General features: G+C 38.3%; 1 protein-coding gene across 9 annotated transcripts in view; it reads right to left on the reverse strand.

The window, feature by feature from the left end:
• Nucleotides 1-19,509, reverse strand: part of LOC139746578 (uncharacterized) — a 50,513-nt gene that overhangs the window by 24,696 nt on the left and 6,308 nt on the right. For 6 of the 9 annotated variants that reach the window (XM_071657963.1, XM_071657962.1, XM_071657960.1 and 3 more), the window contains 7 exons: nt 18,689-18,805; nt 16,864-16,992; nt 12,101-12,228; nt 10,563-10,693; nt 7,508-7,593; nt 5,452-5,562; nt 4,486-4,588 (listed from right to left, as the gene is read on the reverse strand). In XM_071657963.1, the coding sequence (XP_071514064.1) occupies nt 4,486-4,588; nt 5,452-5,562; nt 7,508-7,593; nt 10,563-10,693; nt 12,101-12,228; nt 16,864-16,992; nt 18,689-18,805 (805 nt within the window). Of the gene's footprint in view, nt 1-4,485; nt 4,589-5,451; nt 5,563-7,507; nt 7,594-10,562; nt 10,694-12,100; nt 12,229-16,863; nt 16,993-18,688; nt 19,451-19,509 lie in introns of those variants that run through there. The other 3 variants (XM_071657968.1, XM_071657965.1, XM_071657967.1) reach the window with 3 other exon arrangements.

Genomic DNA, 19,509 nt, shown 5'->3' on the forward strand with positions numbered 1-19,509 from the left:
TTGTAAGAAAGTCTCAGTACCACTGTCTGAGCTTTACTATAAACAAATGGAATAAAACTTAACATAGCTATATGATGCTAATTTCTGCATATGCTACCATAAGTAGAATATTTATGAAATATAAATCTCCAAAAAAAGCCAGAAAAAGTGTGTTTGTTATGCAGTAAAATAAGACTGTGGAACTCCTGTCACATTAAGAAAACAATTACAGGTGATGTGCAATTCTATAGCAAAGGTTAAAAATACTAATGATATTGATAAAAATATATCAAGGGAGTAGTAGGTATATGGTAGCTATCCAGGCCATTTTCAGATATCCAGCCAGATATCAGTAATACTCCACGGGATCAAAATTACACTAGCTAAATTCATGTCTTTAATATTTACCTACTTAGGGCATGTATGCTGTGTGTGTGTATATATATATATATATATATCTTTTTTTCTTTTAAACTATTCGCCATTTCCCGCGTTAGCGAGGTAGCGTTAAGAACAGAGGACTAGGCCTTTTTTGGAATATCCTCACCTGGCCCCCTCTGTTCCTTCTTTTGGAAAATTAAAAAAAAAGACGAGAGGGGAGGATTTCCAGCCCCCCGCTCCCTCCCCTTTTAGTCACCTTCTACGACAAGCAGGGAATACGTGGGAAGTATTCTTAATCCCCTATCCCCAGGGATATCTGGGAGTGGATCTGGCAGCGGATGGAACCATGGAAGCGGAAGTGGATCATAGGGTGGGGGAGGGGGCGAAAATCCTGGGGGCCTTGAAGAATGTGTGGAAGTCGAGAACATTATCTCGGAAAGCAAAAATGGGTATGTTTGAAGGAATAGTGGATCCAACAATGTTGTATGGTTGCGAGGCGTGGGCTATGGATAGAGTTGTGCGCAGGAGGATGGATGTGCTGGAAATGAGATGTTTGAGGACAATGTGTGGTGTGAGGTGGTTTGATCGAGTGAGTAACGTAAGGGTAAGAGAGATGTGTGGAAATAAAAAGAGCGTGGTTGAGAGAGCAGAAGAGGGTGTTTTGAAGTGGTTTGGGCACATGGAGAGGATGAGTGAGGAAAGATTGACCAAGAGGATATATGTGTCGGAGGTGGAGGGAACAAGGAGAAGAGGGAGACCAAATTGGAGGTGGAAAGATGGAATGAAAAAGATTTTGTGTGATCGGGGCCTGAACATGCAGGAGGGTGAAAGGAGGGCAAGGAATAGAGTGAATTGGAGCGATGTGGTATACCGGGGTTGACGTGCTGTCAGTGGATTGAAGCAAGGCATGTGAAGCGTCTGGGGTAAACCATGGAAAGCTGTGTAGGTATGTATATTTGCGTGTGTGGACGTATGTATATACATGTGTATGGGGGGAGGTTGGGCCATTTCTTTCGTCTGTTTCCTTGCGCTACCTCGCAAACGCGGGAGACAGTGACAAAGTATAATAAATAAAATATAATAATATATATATATTTTTTTTTTTTTTTTTTTTATACTTTGTCGCTGTCTCCCGCGTTTGCGAGGTAGCGCAAGGAAACAGACGAAAGAAATGGCCCAACCCCCCCCCCATACACATGTACATACACACGTCCACACACGCAAATATACATACCTACACAGCTTTCCATGGTTTACCCCATATATATATATATATATATATATATATATATATTCTTTCTTTTCTTTTAAACTATTAGCCATTTCCCGCATTACCAAGGTAGCGTTTAAGAACAGAGGACTGGGCCTTTGTGGAATATCCTCACCTGGCCCCCCTCTGTTCCTTCTCTTGGAAAATTAAAAAAAAAAACGAGAAGGGAGGATTTCCAGCCTCCCGCTCCCTCCCCTTTTAGTCGCCTTCTACGACACGCAGGGAATACGTGGGAAGTATTCTTAATCCCCTATCCCCAGGGATATAATATATATAATATATATATATATATATATATATATATATATATATATATATATATATATATATATATATTCTTTCACATGTTTGCCATTTCCCACGTTAATGAGTTAGTGCCAGGAACTGACAAAGAAATGGCCTCATGCAATCATACCCTTTCTCTAGCTGTCATGTATAATACACTGAAACCAGGCCCCTAAGGACCTTACCATGATATCTCCTGGCCACTTCATATCCCCGGTTCAGACTACTGAAAGTAAGAGTGATAAGAGCATATCCATGAGAAGGGGTGTTCATTTTCAGTCACCTTGCTTAGAAATAGATATACACATGATAGAAAAAAGTACAGCAGCTAGCTAACTAGGTAACCCGGGCATAGCTCACTTAAAAGCACAAACAAAAATATTCACCATGTGATCAAGTTGAGGTGACCAGTGGAGCACCACAAGGTTCAGTTTTAGGATCATTACCCTTCTTGATCTATACCAATGAATTGCCTGAAGGTATGCAATCCTACCTTAATATGTTTATGCATGATGCAAAGGTCATGAGGGAAATGAAAAGTGAGGAGCATTTCATTAGCTTACACGGGGATCTAAACAGGCTCCAAGGTTTGCCTGAAACATGGTTGATGAAATTCAACCCCAACAAATTTAGACTTCTGTGGTGTAATGGTTAGTGTTCCTGACTGTGACATACCCATGGGCAACCCAAGGTTGAGCGCATGGGTTTAAATCCTGGTTGCAGCAACTGATCCAAAGTCAACCCAGCTGTTCATCCACCCCTAAAGGATGTTTAATAAAATGGATACCAGGCCCAGGCTACGATATATGTGTGTATATATTTTTCTTTTTTATATTATACTTAATCGCTGTCTCCCACTTTAGCGAGGTATATGCATGTGCATGTGTGGGCATTCATGTATATACATGTGTCCATGGGTGGGTTGGGTAAGTAATGAAAGGGTAAGAGAGATGTGTGGTAATAAAAAGAGTGTGGTTGAGAGAGCAGAAGAGGGTGTACTGAGATGGTTTGATCACATGGAGAGAATTAACGAGGAAAGATTAACAAGGAGGTTATATGTGTCAGAGGTGGAGGGATCGAGGAATAGTGAGAGACCAAATTGGAGGTGGAAGGAGGGAATGAAGGGAATTTTGAGCGATCGGGGCCTGAACATGCAGGAGGGTGAGAGGTGTGCAGGGAATGGAGTGAACTGGAACAATGTGGTATGATGGGGTTGACGGGCTGTCGGTGGACTGAACCAGGGGATGTGACTTGTCTGGGGTGGACCATGGAAATTTTTGTAGGGCCTGGATGTGGAGGGGGAGCTGTGGTTTCGGTGCATTGTACATGACAGCAAGAGATTGAGGGTGAACAAATGTGGCCTTTGTAGTCTTTTTCCTAGTACTACCTTGTGCGCATGCAGGGGGAGGGGGTTGTCATTTCATGTGTGGCAGGGTGATGACGGGAATGAATAAAAGCAGCAAGTATGAATTATGTGCATGTGTATATATGTATATGTCTGTGTATGTATATATATGTATACATTGAAATGTATAGGTATGTATTTGTGCATGTGTGGATGTGTATGTATATACATGTGTATGTGGGTGAGTTGGGCCATTTTTTCGTCTGTTTCCTTGCGCTACCTCGCTAACGCAGGAGACAGCGACATAGCAAAATGAATAAATAAGAATATATTCCTATGAGTCCACGGGGAGAATGAAACACGATAAGTTCCCAAATGCACATTCGTGTAATAAACACATCATCAGGGGAGACACAAGAGAAATATAACAGTCAGTTGATATAAACATATACATACACATACATACATATATATACTTTTTTTTTTTTTTATACACATGTACATATACTTGCTTGCCTCCATCCATTCCCAGCCCCATCCCACCTACACAGTAAACAGCATTGCTACCCCAGTCCATTGTTAATGGGATGGCCTTGTGGAGGGCCTCATCTGCCCATGTAGTTTCAGTTAACATAAAATAAATGAAGTTATAAGGATGGGACAAAGTGAAAGATAGCCTAACAAGAAATAAATTTCAGGCATGTGCATGTGAGAAGGACTTGGGAGTGGACACTGTCCTTAGTCCTTAACCTAAAGGCAACAAAGATGGAACCAGAATTAAGGATGCTAACCTACAGAGAAAGGCTAAGGCCTTTAAATTTACCAAACTTTGAAGAAGCAACTCAATCAAAACATTTAAGTACTATAAGAGATGGATGAAGTGGACAGTGGACAGTTCTTCTAGAGATGTAGCGAGAGAGTAACCAGAGGATATAACATGAAATCAAGTAAGAAACTTGTAAATAAGGATGTAAAAAACACCTTTACAGTAAAAGAGTGGTGGATGAATGGAGCAGATTAACACTATATGGTTGATACAGGCAGCATACGTACATTTAAGAGGCTGCATGACAATAGAGTCATCAAGAGGGGGAACACACACACACACACACACACACACACACACACACACACACACACACACGAATATAAAACTACCTCTTTGTACAGTCCAAACAAGTAATTACAAACAGATATGAACATAATAACACACAAGCCTACTTACCACATACCGAACGATGTAAGACTGGTTCTGGCGAATGAGCTGGAGGATTTTCTTGTTCTTCAATGAAATCTGATGAAGAGTGATAACTGTTGCTTTTTGATACCTAACAATAATGACAAGGGACAAAGTTACATATGATCTACTTAAAATGTAACATTTGCATAACTAAGGAAAGAGCTACTTGACTAGAGCATGTGCTATGACTAGATGGAATGAAGAAGGAAATGGAGTGTATAAGAGATATGGTATGGCAGAGAAAGAAAAGAGAATGAATTGTGTTGTGGAAGAGTGGGTGAAACATAATACTTTGAGATGATTTGGGCATGTAGAAAGAATGCAAAACTGGGAGTTTGCAAAGAGAGTGTATGATAACACTGTAAAATTACAGGGAGTGGTGAAAGGAAGACCACCTGTGACACGGGGTAGTGTGAGAGGAAGACCACCTGTAACACATGGAAATAGAGTGGAAGGATACTGTAAGGGGAGAAATGGTGGGAGAATGCATGGAATAGTGTATGTGAGGGAGGCATGTAAGGACAAGAATAGATAGAGACTCTTTTGTCATGGCCACCCCCTTAATGGGAGTTCCCTTAGGGAATGGGCATCAGAGACATAGACATATAAATATATAGCATGACTAAGATGATCTTAGGGTAGAAACAAATATAAAAGCACAATTTTGATGAAACTAATGGATGTTTGTATACATGAAATCATCATAGAATACTGTAAAATCACAGAATGTGGAAATTTATATGGATTGATACTAGTGGGCACAAACTCATGAGAATAAATTTAACAGTTATTCTGCTGTTTGTGGACTACTAAAAGTGTGCAGTATAAAGCACCATTAAAACACCATCATAATGCTACTGCAAAACTTCAAAAAACTAAAATGCTAATGCAAAACTTCAAAAAATTAAGAAAAAAGAGTTTCAACTATCAAAAGTAAGTGGCATAAATTACCTGTAACTCAGTCTGAGTGTGAGGATCATGAACATTATCAACCAAATTTCTGCTACACACAGTATGAACACTTAGCTGTACCCCATGAAACATGGTTCGCACATTACCAGCCTTCAAAAGAAAATATGCTGTGTCAGTTACAAAACATGTCACTATAAATAATTTACCTCTAGCGCCAAATTATGCTTCTATGCATCTCCAAAATCTGTTTACATGAATCCTCAGAACCGACAATCTTACATAATCTGATTGATAAACACCCTAATTCCCTTCTTTAGTACAATCATCCGATTCCCTAGAATTCATCCTAGTTCCAACCACTTTAACTATCACTTAGACTACATGCCTACACACATGTCAAAACCCTTAATGCATGCTGCATTTTTCACTCAAATTGAACAACCATATCATTACAAAATGCTAGCATTCATTCAGCTCAATTGCCTTTTACACCATTACATTCACCCTAATTTCCAATTAACTAACATTATCATTTACCACAATATTCATTTGCACCACAGCTTCTAATTCAACATACACCCACTCCCCTCTTTCACTGAGCTTACTTTAAAACGACACACTCACCTTTAAACCTAACTCACATCAAACCTCTGCTCACTTTAAAAGTCCCTTTTTTTCCTTAGGTCATCAATAAAAAGATATACAAAAGCAAATAATCAAAGTAACAATGATTCATCAATTAATTGGCAAGTGGCTTTCCTTCTCAACCCTAAAATTATTTCCTAGATCCTGACCTTTACTTCCTTATTAATTTTTCATTATTCAGTGAATAGTGAGTAGACTTCCTGCCTGATCTATCATCTGTCTTCCCTGGGAGACACTACATTTCCTCCACATCAAGATAATAAAAGCTCCAACTTTCTCTCAGTATACAGTAATATTACTAAGCTGCAGAACCAACATCTAATGACACTCAATTCAAATAAGATATCACTGCATAAACCAATGTCTTGTCACTCACATTTCAATATCACTCTAGTTCTGAAGTAAATGTAGGCAGCCAGCTCAGTTGCCAACTGATGATATTACACTCTTATCTACTGTTTCCTTTTAGTGCTTATCTCCATGGAACCATTTCTAATGAACTAGAATATCTGAAATAATTTCAATTAACCATCTTACTTACAGTAATGAATGCTTTTAGGAGGGTCTAAAACAAATCAGATGGCGTACAGGATATGAGCAACTTGCCTACTTGGCATCAATCTACATCACTTTCTGCAGATACTGTACTCTCTTATTTAGTTACTTTACCTCTTCTTCCTTAATTTGTAACCGCCAACCTCTATCTCAAGTGTACATCATATATCAGAAAAGCTTATCAAGGAAGGACTTTTGCTAAGTAGTGTACAATAAATCAAGCAAATGTTTCTCAAGCATTCTAAATAGTATCTGTATGTTAATATATAATAAATAATGAGCATTTAACCCAGCATCAAGTACATAAAAAACTCAGTTAAGGACATGGTACATTCATACCATAATCTGTGGGCCTGTGATCCAAAAACCTGTAAATTTCAGATATTTGCACATAGCTTGGTCCCAAACATTGCAGATTTTTTAGATCTCAACCTGTATTAGAGCTTGGAAACCTTCAAGAAGCACATGTCTCACTTCCTCCTTGCATCATCCTGCTTGTGCCATGAACCAACATCCTCAACTGCTCTGTTTTAATCTTTTTTATAACAATAAGCACTACCTGTTAACCTACCACAACAATGAAGCAGACATTATGAAAATATCCTTCCCATTTTCATCTTATCTCTGCATATTTGTGCCAGTGTGATCAATAATACGTATGGTGTTGATCAAATAATACAAAGATTTTTCTATTTCTTTCATACTTGTTTGCAGTTCTTCACATTAGTAGGGTAATAACACCAAGTTTATCATTTATATAGTGATAAATGCCTGTCTAAAGAGCAGAAAGACAAGAAATGCATGTGAATGATCTACATCATCATTTTTACCTACCACTGTTCTGAAAAGAATAAATTATTTCTTAATGAATTTGTTTAATAGGATGTGCACAAACCTTTATTCTGGCAAGGTCTGAGGGAAATTTGGCCTCATGGTGGATGACTGGCATGAAACCTAAAGGTTCATAGCCTGATGGAGTCACTGTAGGGAAAACAAAAATTACTAAGCCATTGAACAAACAGGAGCATGACTGTAATTAAAAACTAAGTATGAAGGACTGGGAACAAATGCTAAGAATATGCATAATTTGATGAATATGATTTTTGTCATAACTGCTTGCAATTTTCTGTGTTAGCATGCATCACCAGGTACAGGCAAAGAACATCATTCACTAACATCCTTTCTCTAGCTGTCATTTGTAATGTACTGAAGCTAGAGCCCCCTCCATCCAAACCACTCAATAACTAACAACCAACCCATAAACAAAGGTAAAAAGCTTACCCTGTCCCACCCTACAGTAAACTATATTTGCCAATCCCACCACTCTTAACAAATAAAACACTGACAAAACACTAAACACTGAAATAACCTGTTAATCACTGAACAACTGCCCTCCTACCTCACTCTTAAACACAATTCCACAATATATACACTCATTAGAAGCAAAATTCCCTAGACAAACATGGGTCATGCTTTCCCATGACCCTTCGTATGCAAAATATTTCTCAATAAACCTACTTCAGTGTGGAATTTAAGATAATCAGAATATATATACAATGCTTGTGTAGCCAGGTCACCATCAATTTACATTCATATTCGGTCGGGATTTAACAAAATATATTTAATGCAAAGATCAGTAAGTGTTTGTTTCCTATATACTGATATTTCAAAAGAGTTCTCATATTTACTATCTATCAATCTATATATCTGATGCCTGTTCCAAGTAAAACTTCCTCAAGGGAGTGGCCACAGCAATAGTCTTCATACCTAGTGAACTCCAGTGCTGCTTCTAAACCTTTAGTACCTCACCCTTAGCAGGTGACTGGCATTGGACAACTCTAGCATTGTGTTTACCAAGGCTTTCCCATCAAATTATCTTAATATCAAAAAAAAAAAAGAGTAAATGTGAATAAGAGCAAGGTTATTAGGTACAGTAGGGTTGAGGGACAAGTCAGTTGGGAGGTAAGTTTGAATGGAGAAAAACTGGAGGAAGTGAAGTCTTTTAGATATATGGGAGTGGATTTGGCAGCGGATGGAACCATGGAAGCGGAAGTGAATCATAGGGTGGGGGAGGGGGCAAAAGTTCTGGGAGCACTGAAGAATGTGTGGAAGTTGAGAATGTTATCTTGGAAAGCAAAAATGGGTATGTTTGAAGAAATAGTGGTTCCAACAATGTTGTATGGTTGTGAGGCGTGGGCTATGGATAGAGTTGTGTGCAGGAGGGTGGATGTGCTGGAAATGAGATGTTTGAGGACAATATGTGGTGTGAGGTGGTTTGATTAAGTAAAGAAAGGGTAAGAGAGATGTGTGGTAATAAAAAGAGTGTGGTTGAGAGAGCAGAAGAGGGTGTTTTGAAATGGTTTGGTCACATGGAGAGAATGAGTGAGGAAAGGTTGACAAAGAGGATATATGTGTCAGAGGTGGAGGGAACGAGGAGAAGTGGGAGACCAAATTGGAGGTGGAAAAATGGAGTGAAAAAGATTTTGAGTGATCAGGGCCTGAACATGCAAGAGGGTGAAAGGCGTGCAAGGAACAGAGTGAATTGGAATGATGTGGTATACCAGGGTCGACGTGCTGTCAATGGATTGAACCTGGGCATGTGAAGCATCTGGGGTAAAACATAGAAAGTTTTGTGGAGCCTGGATGTGAAAAGGGAGCTGTGATTTCGGTGCATTATACATGACAGCTAGAGACTGAGTGTGAACGAATGTGGCCTTTGTTGTCTTTTCCTAGCCCTACCTCACGGGGAGAGGGGGGTTGTTATTTCATGTGTGGCGGGGTGGCAACGGGAATGAATAAGGGCAGACAGTATGAATTATGTACTTGTATATATATGTATAAGTTGGTGTGTGTGTGTATATACATGTGTATGTATATACATGTGTATGGGGGTGGGTTGGGCCATTTCTTTCGTCTGTTTCCTTGCGCTACCTCGCAAACGCGGGAGACAGCGACAAAGCAAAAAAAAAAAAAAAAAAAAAAAAATATATATATCTTGTCTTACTCACTTTATTTACCTTCTTCCAAGACATCTTTTTATTCTCCCTAAAATTCAATGATTTTCTGTCACCCCAACTCTCATTTGCCTTCTTTTTCACCTCTTGCACCTTTCTCTTGACCTCCTGCTGCTTTCTTTTATACACCTCCCAGTCATTTGCACTACTTCCCTGCAAAAATCGTCCCCTTTCCCCAGCGAGGTAGCACCAGGAACAGACAAAAAAAGGCAACATTAGTTCACACTCAGTCTCTAGCTGTCATGAGTAAATGCACCAAAACCACGTCTCCCTATCCACATCTAGGCCCCACAGACCTTTCCATGGTTTACCCCAGATGCTTCACATGCCCTGCTTCAATCCATTGATGGCACATCGACCCTGGTATATCACATCATTCCAATTCACTCTATTCTATGCAAATCTTTCACCCTCTTGTATGTTCAGACCCTGATCGCTCAAAATCTTTCTCACTCCATCCTTCCACCTACAATTTGGTCTCTTGGTTTGCCTTCTTCCCTCGACCTCTGACACATATATCCTCTTTGTCAATCTTTCCTCACTCATCTCTTGGTGCGCCTTCTTCCCTCCACCTCTGACACGTATGCTCTTTGTCAATCTTTCATCACTAATTCTCTCAATTTGTCCAAACCATTTCAACACACCCTCATCTGCTCTCTCAACCACACTCTTTTTATTATCACATATGTCTCTTAACATTTCATTACTTACTCGATCAAACCACCTCACACCACATATTGTCCTCAAACATTTCATTTCCAACACCTCCACCCTCCTGGATAATACAGCTTTTACTGAAGTTTACATTTTGACAGCAGTAAAAAATCTAACATACAGTGTCTTACCATGTAAGACTTATTCTATGAACATTATCATTCAAAAATTTCAGGAAGTTGCTAAAAGTGACATTAACAAATTCTCCAACATTAGCTTTACCTTCATCGTAGTAAAACAGCTTGAAACCAAAGAATACTGTGTCAGGAAGCTGGTCAAAAGACTGGATCAGCAGAATGATGGACCGAAGCATCTTCATTGTAAGTGACTTGATGCTGAAACTTCCACCACTCCTGCAGTAGACACACATCAATGAACAATCTCCAATCTACCTTTACAAATTCACTTACAAATACGTCTTAAAGAGCATGACTACAGAGTAGCTGATTCTGTACCTGAGTACACAATAATGATTCTATTCATGCTCTTCTAAGTGATAGTAACCTGTCATGATAACTTCTCAAGCATTCTGCTATGACCTATCTAACATATCATAATCAGCCTAAATCATTAAACTAAGTATGGTTAACTGATTGTCATAATTATTCTCAAAAATACTAATATTACCTCAGGAAACTAAAACACTCACAAGTCTAAGTATGAATCATAATTCTGAAAATCAATACCTATTATAATTTAAGAGTTGCTTCCATATTTCAACTGAAGTGATTCATCAAGTTGTTCAAAATTTTAACTAACAGCAAATCTGAATCAAAATTCCCAAAGATGAATTCAAATGGCAGAGGAGATATGGCAAATTCAGACTATTTCCACATTCTTATACTATCAAATCTTCAACAACCAGCCAGGGGCTCAGGCATGATGGTGAACTAATGAAGCTACAAAACTTGAAACAGTAATTCATACCAAAGTAATAAAACCCTTTAAAAGAAACATAGCTTACCACACTAATAGGTATACACATAGCTTACCATACAAGTAAGTATACACGTGAAGAACTGAAAACTCTTTACAAGAATAATAGCTTGCCTCACTAGCAGCAGGTATACATAAGTGAAGAACTATATAGCTTATAAATTACAAAATCTATTGAGAGGGAGAGTAAAGGAAACAAAAAAAAATTGTATATAATCTCTTAGGCAGAGTTCATCCATTTGTTCCTGATTATCTTCTCTGTAAAACAGAGTCTGCTCATCAGACACAAGGACCTGTAGCTTAGAGCAATTTCCCCCATCTTCTTTAGCAAAAACAAGTATGATGTTTACTCTGGAATGCTTGCTCCTCTAACTGTGATTATCCATTTTACTATTGCTTTAGTTTGACTGAGGTGAGATTAACTGACAAAGAACACATATGTAAGAGATGTTGAGCTACTGGGTTACACACTGCCCTTATACTTATCTGGGCGAGCTACAAAGTCACTCAGATACTTAAGCATTGTTACCATCCCTATGATAGTGTGCAAGAACTCCTTGCTCTTGGAACACAAAAATTAAGCTTAGATTTCATATAATTGCTAAAAAATTTGAACCTCTTTTCATTTCCACACTTTCCTTTTATACTGTGGACTAAAATGATCCAATGGCATTATTCAAAAACTTACAAGCTCAATTCAAGGTACACCTGCAAAACAATATAAAATGTGTAGGGTGAATGACATTATCTGCACTTAAAAATGTTAATAAAAACTGTCATAATGATTTCTGAAAGGATCATCTTCCAAATAAAGTGTTACTTACTGGCCACTGTGACCTTTCAACTCAGAGATGTATGCACAGCCGTCCTTATCATAAGTAAATCTAAATCTATAAATTTCTAGGGGGTAATCTGGATCATGTTCATACACAATAAACTTCATCTCCTTCAACTGAAAAGAAAATCAAATTATTATGGAATGCAAGCTTCTTAGCCTCACTCATTCACATACAGAATCACTAGCATGGCAGATGACCATAAACATACTGCAGCACCATCAGTAGCACACTGCATACTACAAACATCCTTCCTGCATAGATATATTTCTATTTCTCTGCCTTTCTTTTAATTTCTCCATCTTGCTTCTAACTGTCTGTCTTTATGCTTCATCCTTAATAATCAACCTATTCTATCTACAAAAAAAGTCAGCTGTGAGATAGTTAAAAGCATTTCAAAGCTCACCTCATTACTTGCCTTCCACCTTTGTGAAGTACTCTCACAAGACATTGGTTTAAAATGGGTAAGTGAGACTAAGTGATTTTTTTTATCATGTCACCCACAGTCACATTCAATGCATGAAAAAACAATTATGATTATATCCTGAAAAAGAGTCTGATACATCTGCTTAAATACATGCTCTTTACCAGAATGTTCTTTCAAAGTAATCAACACATAACAAGGATATACTTATGAAGAAAATAATCTGAACTTACCAACAGAAGAATAATAGACATCTCTAGGTCAATTCTCTCCTAAGGAGACCTATCTAAAAATCCTAGCTCATCAACATATTCCAATTACAGGTATATAATAACCGTGCAATTACATAAATCATCAATAGAACTATTCACTGGAAACTCCCAGTTCAACTACAAACCTAGATCTAATCATTTTGCAGGAAGTGGGCAATGAATGGGTCCTAAATATGGCATATTTATCAATCATGCACCCTACTGAAAATCCCTGGTTGACATAGTTGAAAAACTCTAAGCCAGTTGTGAAATTTCCACCTGTGAACAAGGAAGAGTTCTAGTTTTTAACTAAAGTTTGTCAGTAACAAATAGGTTAATAACAGAGAGACAAATTGTGCAGAATGGAGGATAACAACAGACAAAAATTATGCATGAATAAAAGAAGAGCATGGAAAAGGAAAAAAAAGAATAGAACAGCTTAATGACAAAATCAGGAATGCTGACGAAGAAAGACTGAGACCCCACTGTCCTATAAAATAAAAACTTAATGAAAAGACAGTATAATAAAACATGGAAAGAAACCCAAAAGTGTTATTCTTCACAAAACAACAAAGCAAAAAGTCATATGTAACATCAACAAAAATAGTATTACTGCACCACTATGGACCACTTAGTGTGATATCTTACAAACTAGATATCTTTGAAAGAGGATTAAAATGACTTACTAAAACAACTCATGAACAACAGATACATGGATAAAGGACATGACAGATCTATGCCAAGGAAAAGTAAGTAAATTATAAAAGCAGTTATGAAACTTTAATGCTAGGAAAGAGAAAGAACACTTGTTTTTATTGATTTTGGTATTGCAATCAAAATAATAAACCACAGGACTGTCCAAGAGAAGGCAGCAAAACAATATAAGATGTAAAACAAGATGAAGCAAAGAGTTTGTGACTAAAAGAAAATTTGAAGTAACAAACAGAATAATTTTTTATGATGTTCAATCACGGGTGTCACGAGGAATGGTAATAGCTTCAATTCTCTTCATAATTATGATAAAAGTCACTGAAAGGGAAACAAAAGAAAGTACAATAAATTGTTTTGCTGATGATACTTGAGGGATTAAAATGTCAGGAAAAAAGTGCAAAGACTTAAATATGCCCTACCAATGCAAAAAAAGGACTCTGAAGAAATCTAAAGCAGACATATCTAAGAAAATCAGTAACAGGACAATTAAGCACAAATTAGTGGCAAAGAACAAGTGCCCAACTGGGAAATACATAGAATATGTATAGGTTTAGGAGTAACCATAGACTATGAAACTTGAATTCAAGAAAGGCACTGATGAAATAGCAATACTGATCCAAGTTATACGTAGAATGACAAGGAGGGCTTTCACTACTAGAGAAAAGAAGCTAATGATGAAAATTTCAATGTGTACATCAGAAACAAAATTGGTTGCTGCTTTATTGTATGCTCACCAATCAAACACCTGGATATAGATATCAGAAAGAATAAGAAAAGAACACAATGACATGCAAAACTGAAGGACAAATCATACAAATTATTATGTGAGGTTGGAAGAACTCAAACTCTAAAGCCAAGAAAGTAGAAAAGATGCAGGATACTCAATCAAATAATTCATTCATTCTAAAATGTCTCAGCAACAGAGAAACAGTACACAATCTCCACAAAAAACTTGGAACATAACACGATATAAAACAAAAATCAGTGGTGCTCAGCAAGAAAGATAGATTGATCATTCAATGTAATGCCATGTGAAACAAAAAAAATTGGCATGTGATAAGCAATGAAACATTCAGGGGTTAAAAACAGATGCAAATAAGCCTAAGATTGACAGTTATACAATATATATATGGCAGCAAAAAGAAAAAGCTTTTTAAACAAGCGAGATATGCACTGCCCACTGGCCGTGCCTAATGGGAAGATCTCATTGTAGGTAATCATAGGTACTCTCTCTTGACAAATGGCTAAATACAGCTCCAGAGGAACCTAAGATAGACAAACATGCCATGAGCATGCAGCAGAGAATAACACCACTACATAAGAAAGATATGCTGTTATCACTATGCACTAGCCCTGCAATGTGGCAGTATTCAACATAGGTACTCTCCCTTATTCACTTTCTGTTCCCTCTTTCTAGTGTCTCTTCCTTTCTTCACCTTCCTCTCATACTGGTTAAATATCATTACTGTACATGTAAATAAAAGCATCATTAGTTTTCAATGCTACCTTAGAAAAATAATAGGTACCAGCATATGAATTCTACACTTATGAAATTAATATATATATATATATATATATATATATATATATATATATATATATATATACATAGAGAGAGAGAGAGAGAGAGAGAGAGAGAGAGAGAGAGAGAGAGATGCTCTGTGGAAGGCATTAAGAGTATATGATGTGGGAGGTAAGTTGCTAGAAGCAGTAAAAAGTTTTTATCGAGGACGTAAGGCATGTGTACGAGCAGGAAGAGAGGAAAGTGATTGGTTCCTAGTGAATTTCGGTTTGCAGCAGGGGTGTGTGATGTCTCTATAGTTGTTTAACTTGTTTATGGAGAGGGTTGTTAGAGAGGTGAATGCAAGAGTTTTGGAGAGAGGGGCAAGTATGCAGTCTGTTGTGGATAAGAGGGCTTGGGAAGTGAGTCACTTGTTGTTCACTGATGATACAGCGCTGGAGGCTGATTCGGGTGAGAAACTGTAGAAGCTGGTGACTGAGTTTGGTAAAGTGTGTGAAAGAAGAAAGCTGAGAGTACATCTGAATAACAGCAAAGTTATTAGGTTCAGTAGGGTTGAGAGACAAGTCAATTGGGAGGTTGGGAGGTAAAATTGAATGGAGAAAAACTGGAGGAAGTGAAGAGTTTTAGATACCTGGGAGTGGATTTAGCAGCGGATGGAACCATGGAAGTGGAAGTTAGTCACAGGGTGGGGGAGGGGGCGAAGGTTCAAGGAGCATTGAAGAATGTGTGGAAGGCCAGAACGTTATCTTGGAGAGCAAAAATGGGTATGTTTGAAGGAATAGTGGTTCTAACAATGTTATATGGTTGTGAGGCTTGTGCTATAGATAAGGTTGTGCAGAGGAGGGTGGATGTGTTGGAAATGAGATGTCTGAGGGCAACACGTGCTGTGAGATGGTTTGATTAAGTAATGATAGGGCAACAGATATGTGTGGTAATAAAAATAGCGTGGTTGAGAGAGCATAAGAGGGTGTATTGAAATGGTTTGGTCACATGGAGAGAATGAGAGAAGAAAGATTGACAAAGAGGATATATGTGTCAGAGGTGGAGGGAACGAGACGTGGGAAACCAAATTGGAAGTGGAAAGATGGAGTGAAAAAGATTCTGAGTGATCGGGGCCTGAACTTGCAGGAGGGTGAAAGGCATGCAAGGAAGAGAGTGAATTGGAACGATGTGGTATACCGGGGTCGATGTGCTGTCAATGGATTGAACCAGGCAGTGTGAAGAATCTGGGGTAAACCATGGAAAGTCTTGTGGGGCCTGGATGTGGAAAGGGAGCTGTGGTTTTGGTGCATTATACATGACAGCTAGAGACTGAGTGTGAACGAATGTGACCCCGTCTCCCCACATGCGGGGGGAAGGGGTTGTCATTTCATGTGTGGCGGGTTGGTGACAGGAATGAATAAGGGCAGACAGTATGAATTATGTACATGTGTATATATGTATATGTCTGTGTGTGTATATATATGTATACGTTGAGATGTATAGGTATGTATATGTGCGTGTGTGGATGTGTATGTATATACAAGTGTAAGTGGGTGGGTTGGGCCAATCTTTCGTCTGTTTCATTGCGCTACCTCGCTAAAGCAGGAGACAGCGACAAAGTATAATAAATAAATAAATGATACACAAAAAGATAGTTACACAGAAACAGAAAGATATAGGTAGCCAGATACAGATATATACAGGTATATAGACATAGAGATAAAAATATGGACAGAAATTGGTAGACAGATGAACAAACAGACATAAAGAAAGACTGACAGTACAGAGGTAAGATGTACAGGAACCTCAACAAATATTGGGAGTAAAGTAAGGAGCATTTAACTGTAGAAGCTTAACTTACATATTGCTTCTCTATTGCATCAAAGCATGCTACAATGTTCTGCACAAAAGTATTGGGCCCAATACATCGGCAGTCTGATAGAAGAAGCTTTAGATTTAATCCATCAATAACTTTATTACCATAAGCAGCCTGTACAGAAGAGACAAAGTAAAATCTTATCACATACCCTTCTTCAGTTCTCCTTTCTTGCACAAGATTAATTTTCCCCATTTTTAAGAATGCTATACATTTAAAAGTTGTGATCGAATGGAAAAAACAGAGTTATGAGACTGTGAATATGTAAGGCTAAACAGTTGAATGATTAGCAAACACAGTCATGAGACAGTGTATATGCAAGTTTAAAAAGTTGTGTGATAGTTGACAATGTTAAAGAGATATAGTCTCATAAGCATAATAATCCTCCCATGTACAATCCAAATTGGTAACTGCGCATAAACACATACACACATGCATCGGATGGTAAGAGTGATCATGTAATGCTCAAGTTAGAATATATGGTAGGTGAGGACATTAAAAGAGAAGAGGTGAAACAGAAAATATAGAGGAGATATAATTGTGGAAACTATAAAGCCTCAATAACTTCTATGGTTATGTAAATTGAGAAATGAGAACCAGTAGCCAGGAACCAGGGCATTTGTGATAAGATTCTGAGAAATATACAGTGAGGGAATAGAGGCATGGGTACCTCAAGCCTCAAATACAGAGGGAATGGTGAGAAAGAGGAAGAAATGGATTAATAGAAGATGCTATAAAGCACAGAAACTTCGAGCCATGCATTGGTGAAGATATAGATGGCACTCTAACTAGCTAGTATACCAACATGATATAAGTGAGCACAGACCAAGTAAAGCAGATAATGAAAAAAACTTTGAAAACAATATTGTGTACAATGCAGCTGAAAATACAAAACTATTTCAGAAATTTTCCAGAAGCCAGTTGCCAGTTAAGGAGCATCTTATAGGGGTAAGGGATTCAGAGGAAAATATTGATATCATTTGCTCAAAATGCTTTCAAATCCATCCTTCTATTTTAGTCTCCCCTTCCCCTTGTTACATCCACTTCTGACAAACATCCTCTTTGTCAACCTCTCCTCACTCATTCTTTCTGTATGTCTAAAACATTTCAAAACACCCTCTTCAGATCTCTTAACCATATTCTTCTTATCACTGCACCTGTCCCTTCCTGTTGTAATACTAAATTGATCACTTCTCACTAAACATACTGTCCTTAAACATTTCATTTTCAGCACATCCACCCATCTCTACATTCTTGTCAACAGCCCATGCCTCAACCCAATACTACATTGGTAGGACTACCAAACTTTCAAACAGGGTTGGTCCTTATACACTTTCTATAGACTCAGAGAATAGAGCTCCAAACACTAAGGAAGACCCTAGTCCTGACTGTTAGGTGAAAGCCTTCAGAAAGCAGAAAATGCTTTCACTGACATCTAAAACTTTAGAATTTTTCTTGAGGAATGCCTCTAGGCCCCCCTAAACCTCATGACATAGGAGAGCACTTTGAAGGGTGGGGAGACCCCCGCAGAGACTTGGCTTAGGGCCCCCAAAAGATTAGGGCTAGCTTACTTCAAACATACCCATTTTCACCTTCCCAGACAGCCACCCCTCTTTCCACACATTTCTCAGGGCTCCCAAAACCTTCATATAATCACAAATGTATTTTCAAAATAATTCATCTAACAGTCCATAAACTTGTAAAATATTATTCACATTAGCATTCAAGAACTTACCATTTATTTGCTATACTTTTTCACTGTCCCCTTTTTGTTTTTATGGACACAAGATATATACATAAAAATACTTACCTCTGTGAAAAAGGAACGTAGGTAAGTAATGCATGACAGCGCCACTGCTAACAATTGCTTGACAAAGGTAGTTGAATGATTCATTGTACTGCATTCATCTATAAATACAGATGACCACTGGAAGAGCACCAAAGCAATACATAAATGGCTGGATCATACAAACCATCTTCCCTAACACATAAAAAAACAGCATATTCCCATGCACTTCATTATACTGAAAGCTTTCTCATAAACATCTTCATTCAGTTACTCCACCTGAATGCAGTCTTTTCCTCACACACATATCCCTGGGGATAGGGGAGAAAGAATACTTCCCACGCATTCCTCACGTGTCGTAGAAGGCGACTAAAGGGGACGGAAGCAGGGGGCCAGAAACTCTCCCCTCCTTGTATTTCAACTTTCTACAAGGGGAAATAGAAGAAGGAGTCACGCGGGGCGTGCTCATCCTCCTCGAAGGCTCAGATTGGGGTGTCTAAATGTGTGTGGATGTAACCAAGATGAGAAAAAAGGAGAGATAGGTAGTATGTTTGAGGAAAGGAGCCTGGATGTTTTGGCTCTGAGTGAAATGAAGCTCAAGGGTAAAGGTGAAGAGTGGTTTGGGAAGGTCTTGGGAGTAAAGTCAGGGGTTAGTGAGAGGACAAGAGCAAGGGAAGGAGTAGCACTACTCCTGAAAAAGGAGTTGTGGGAGTATGTGATTGAGTGTAAGAAAGTAAATTCTAGATTGATATGGGTAAAACTGAAAGTTGATGGAGAGAGATGGGTGATTATTGGTGCATATGCACCTGGGCATGAGAAGAAAGATCATGAGAGGCAAGTGTTTT

The sequence above is a fragment of the Panulirus ornatus genome, chromosome 65, assembly GCF_036320965.1.
Source record: "Panulirus ornatus isolate Po-2019 chromosome 65, ASM3632096v1, whole genome shotgun sequence".
Lineage (NCBI taxonomy): Eukaryota > Metazoa > Arthropoda > Malacostraca > Decapoda > Palinuridae > Panulirus > Panulirus ornatus.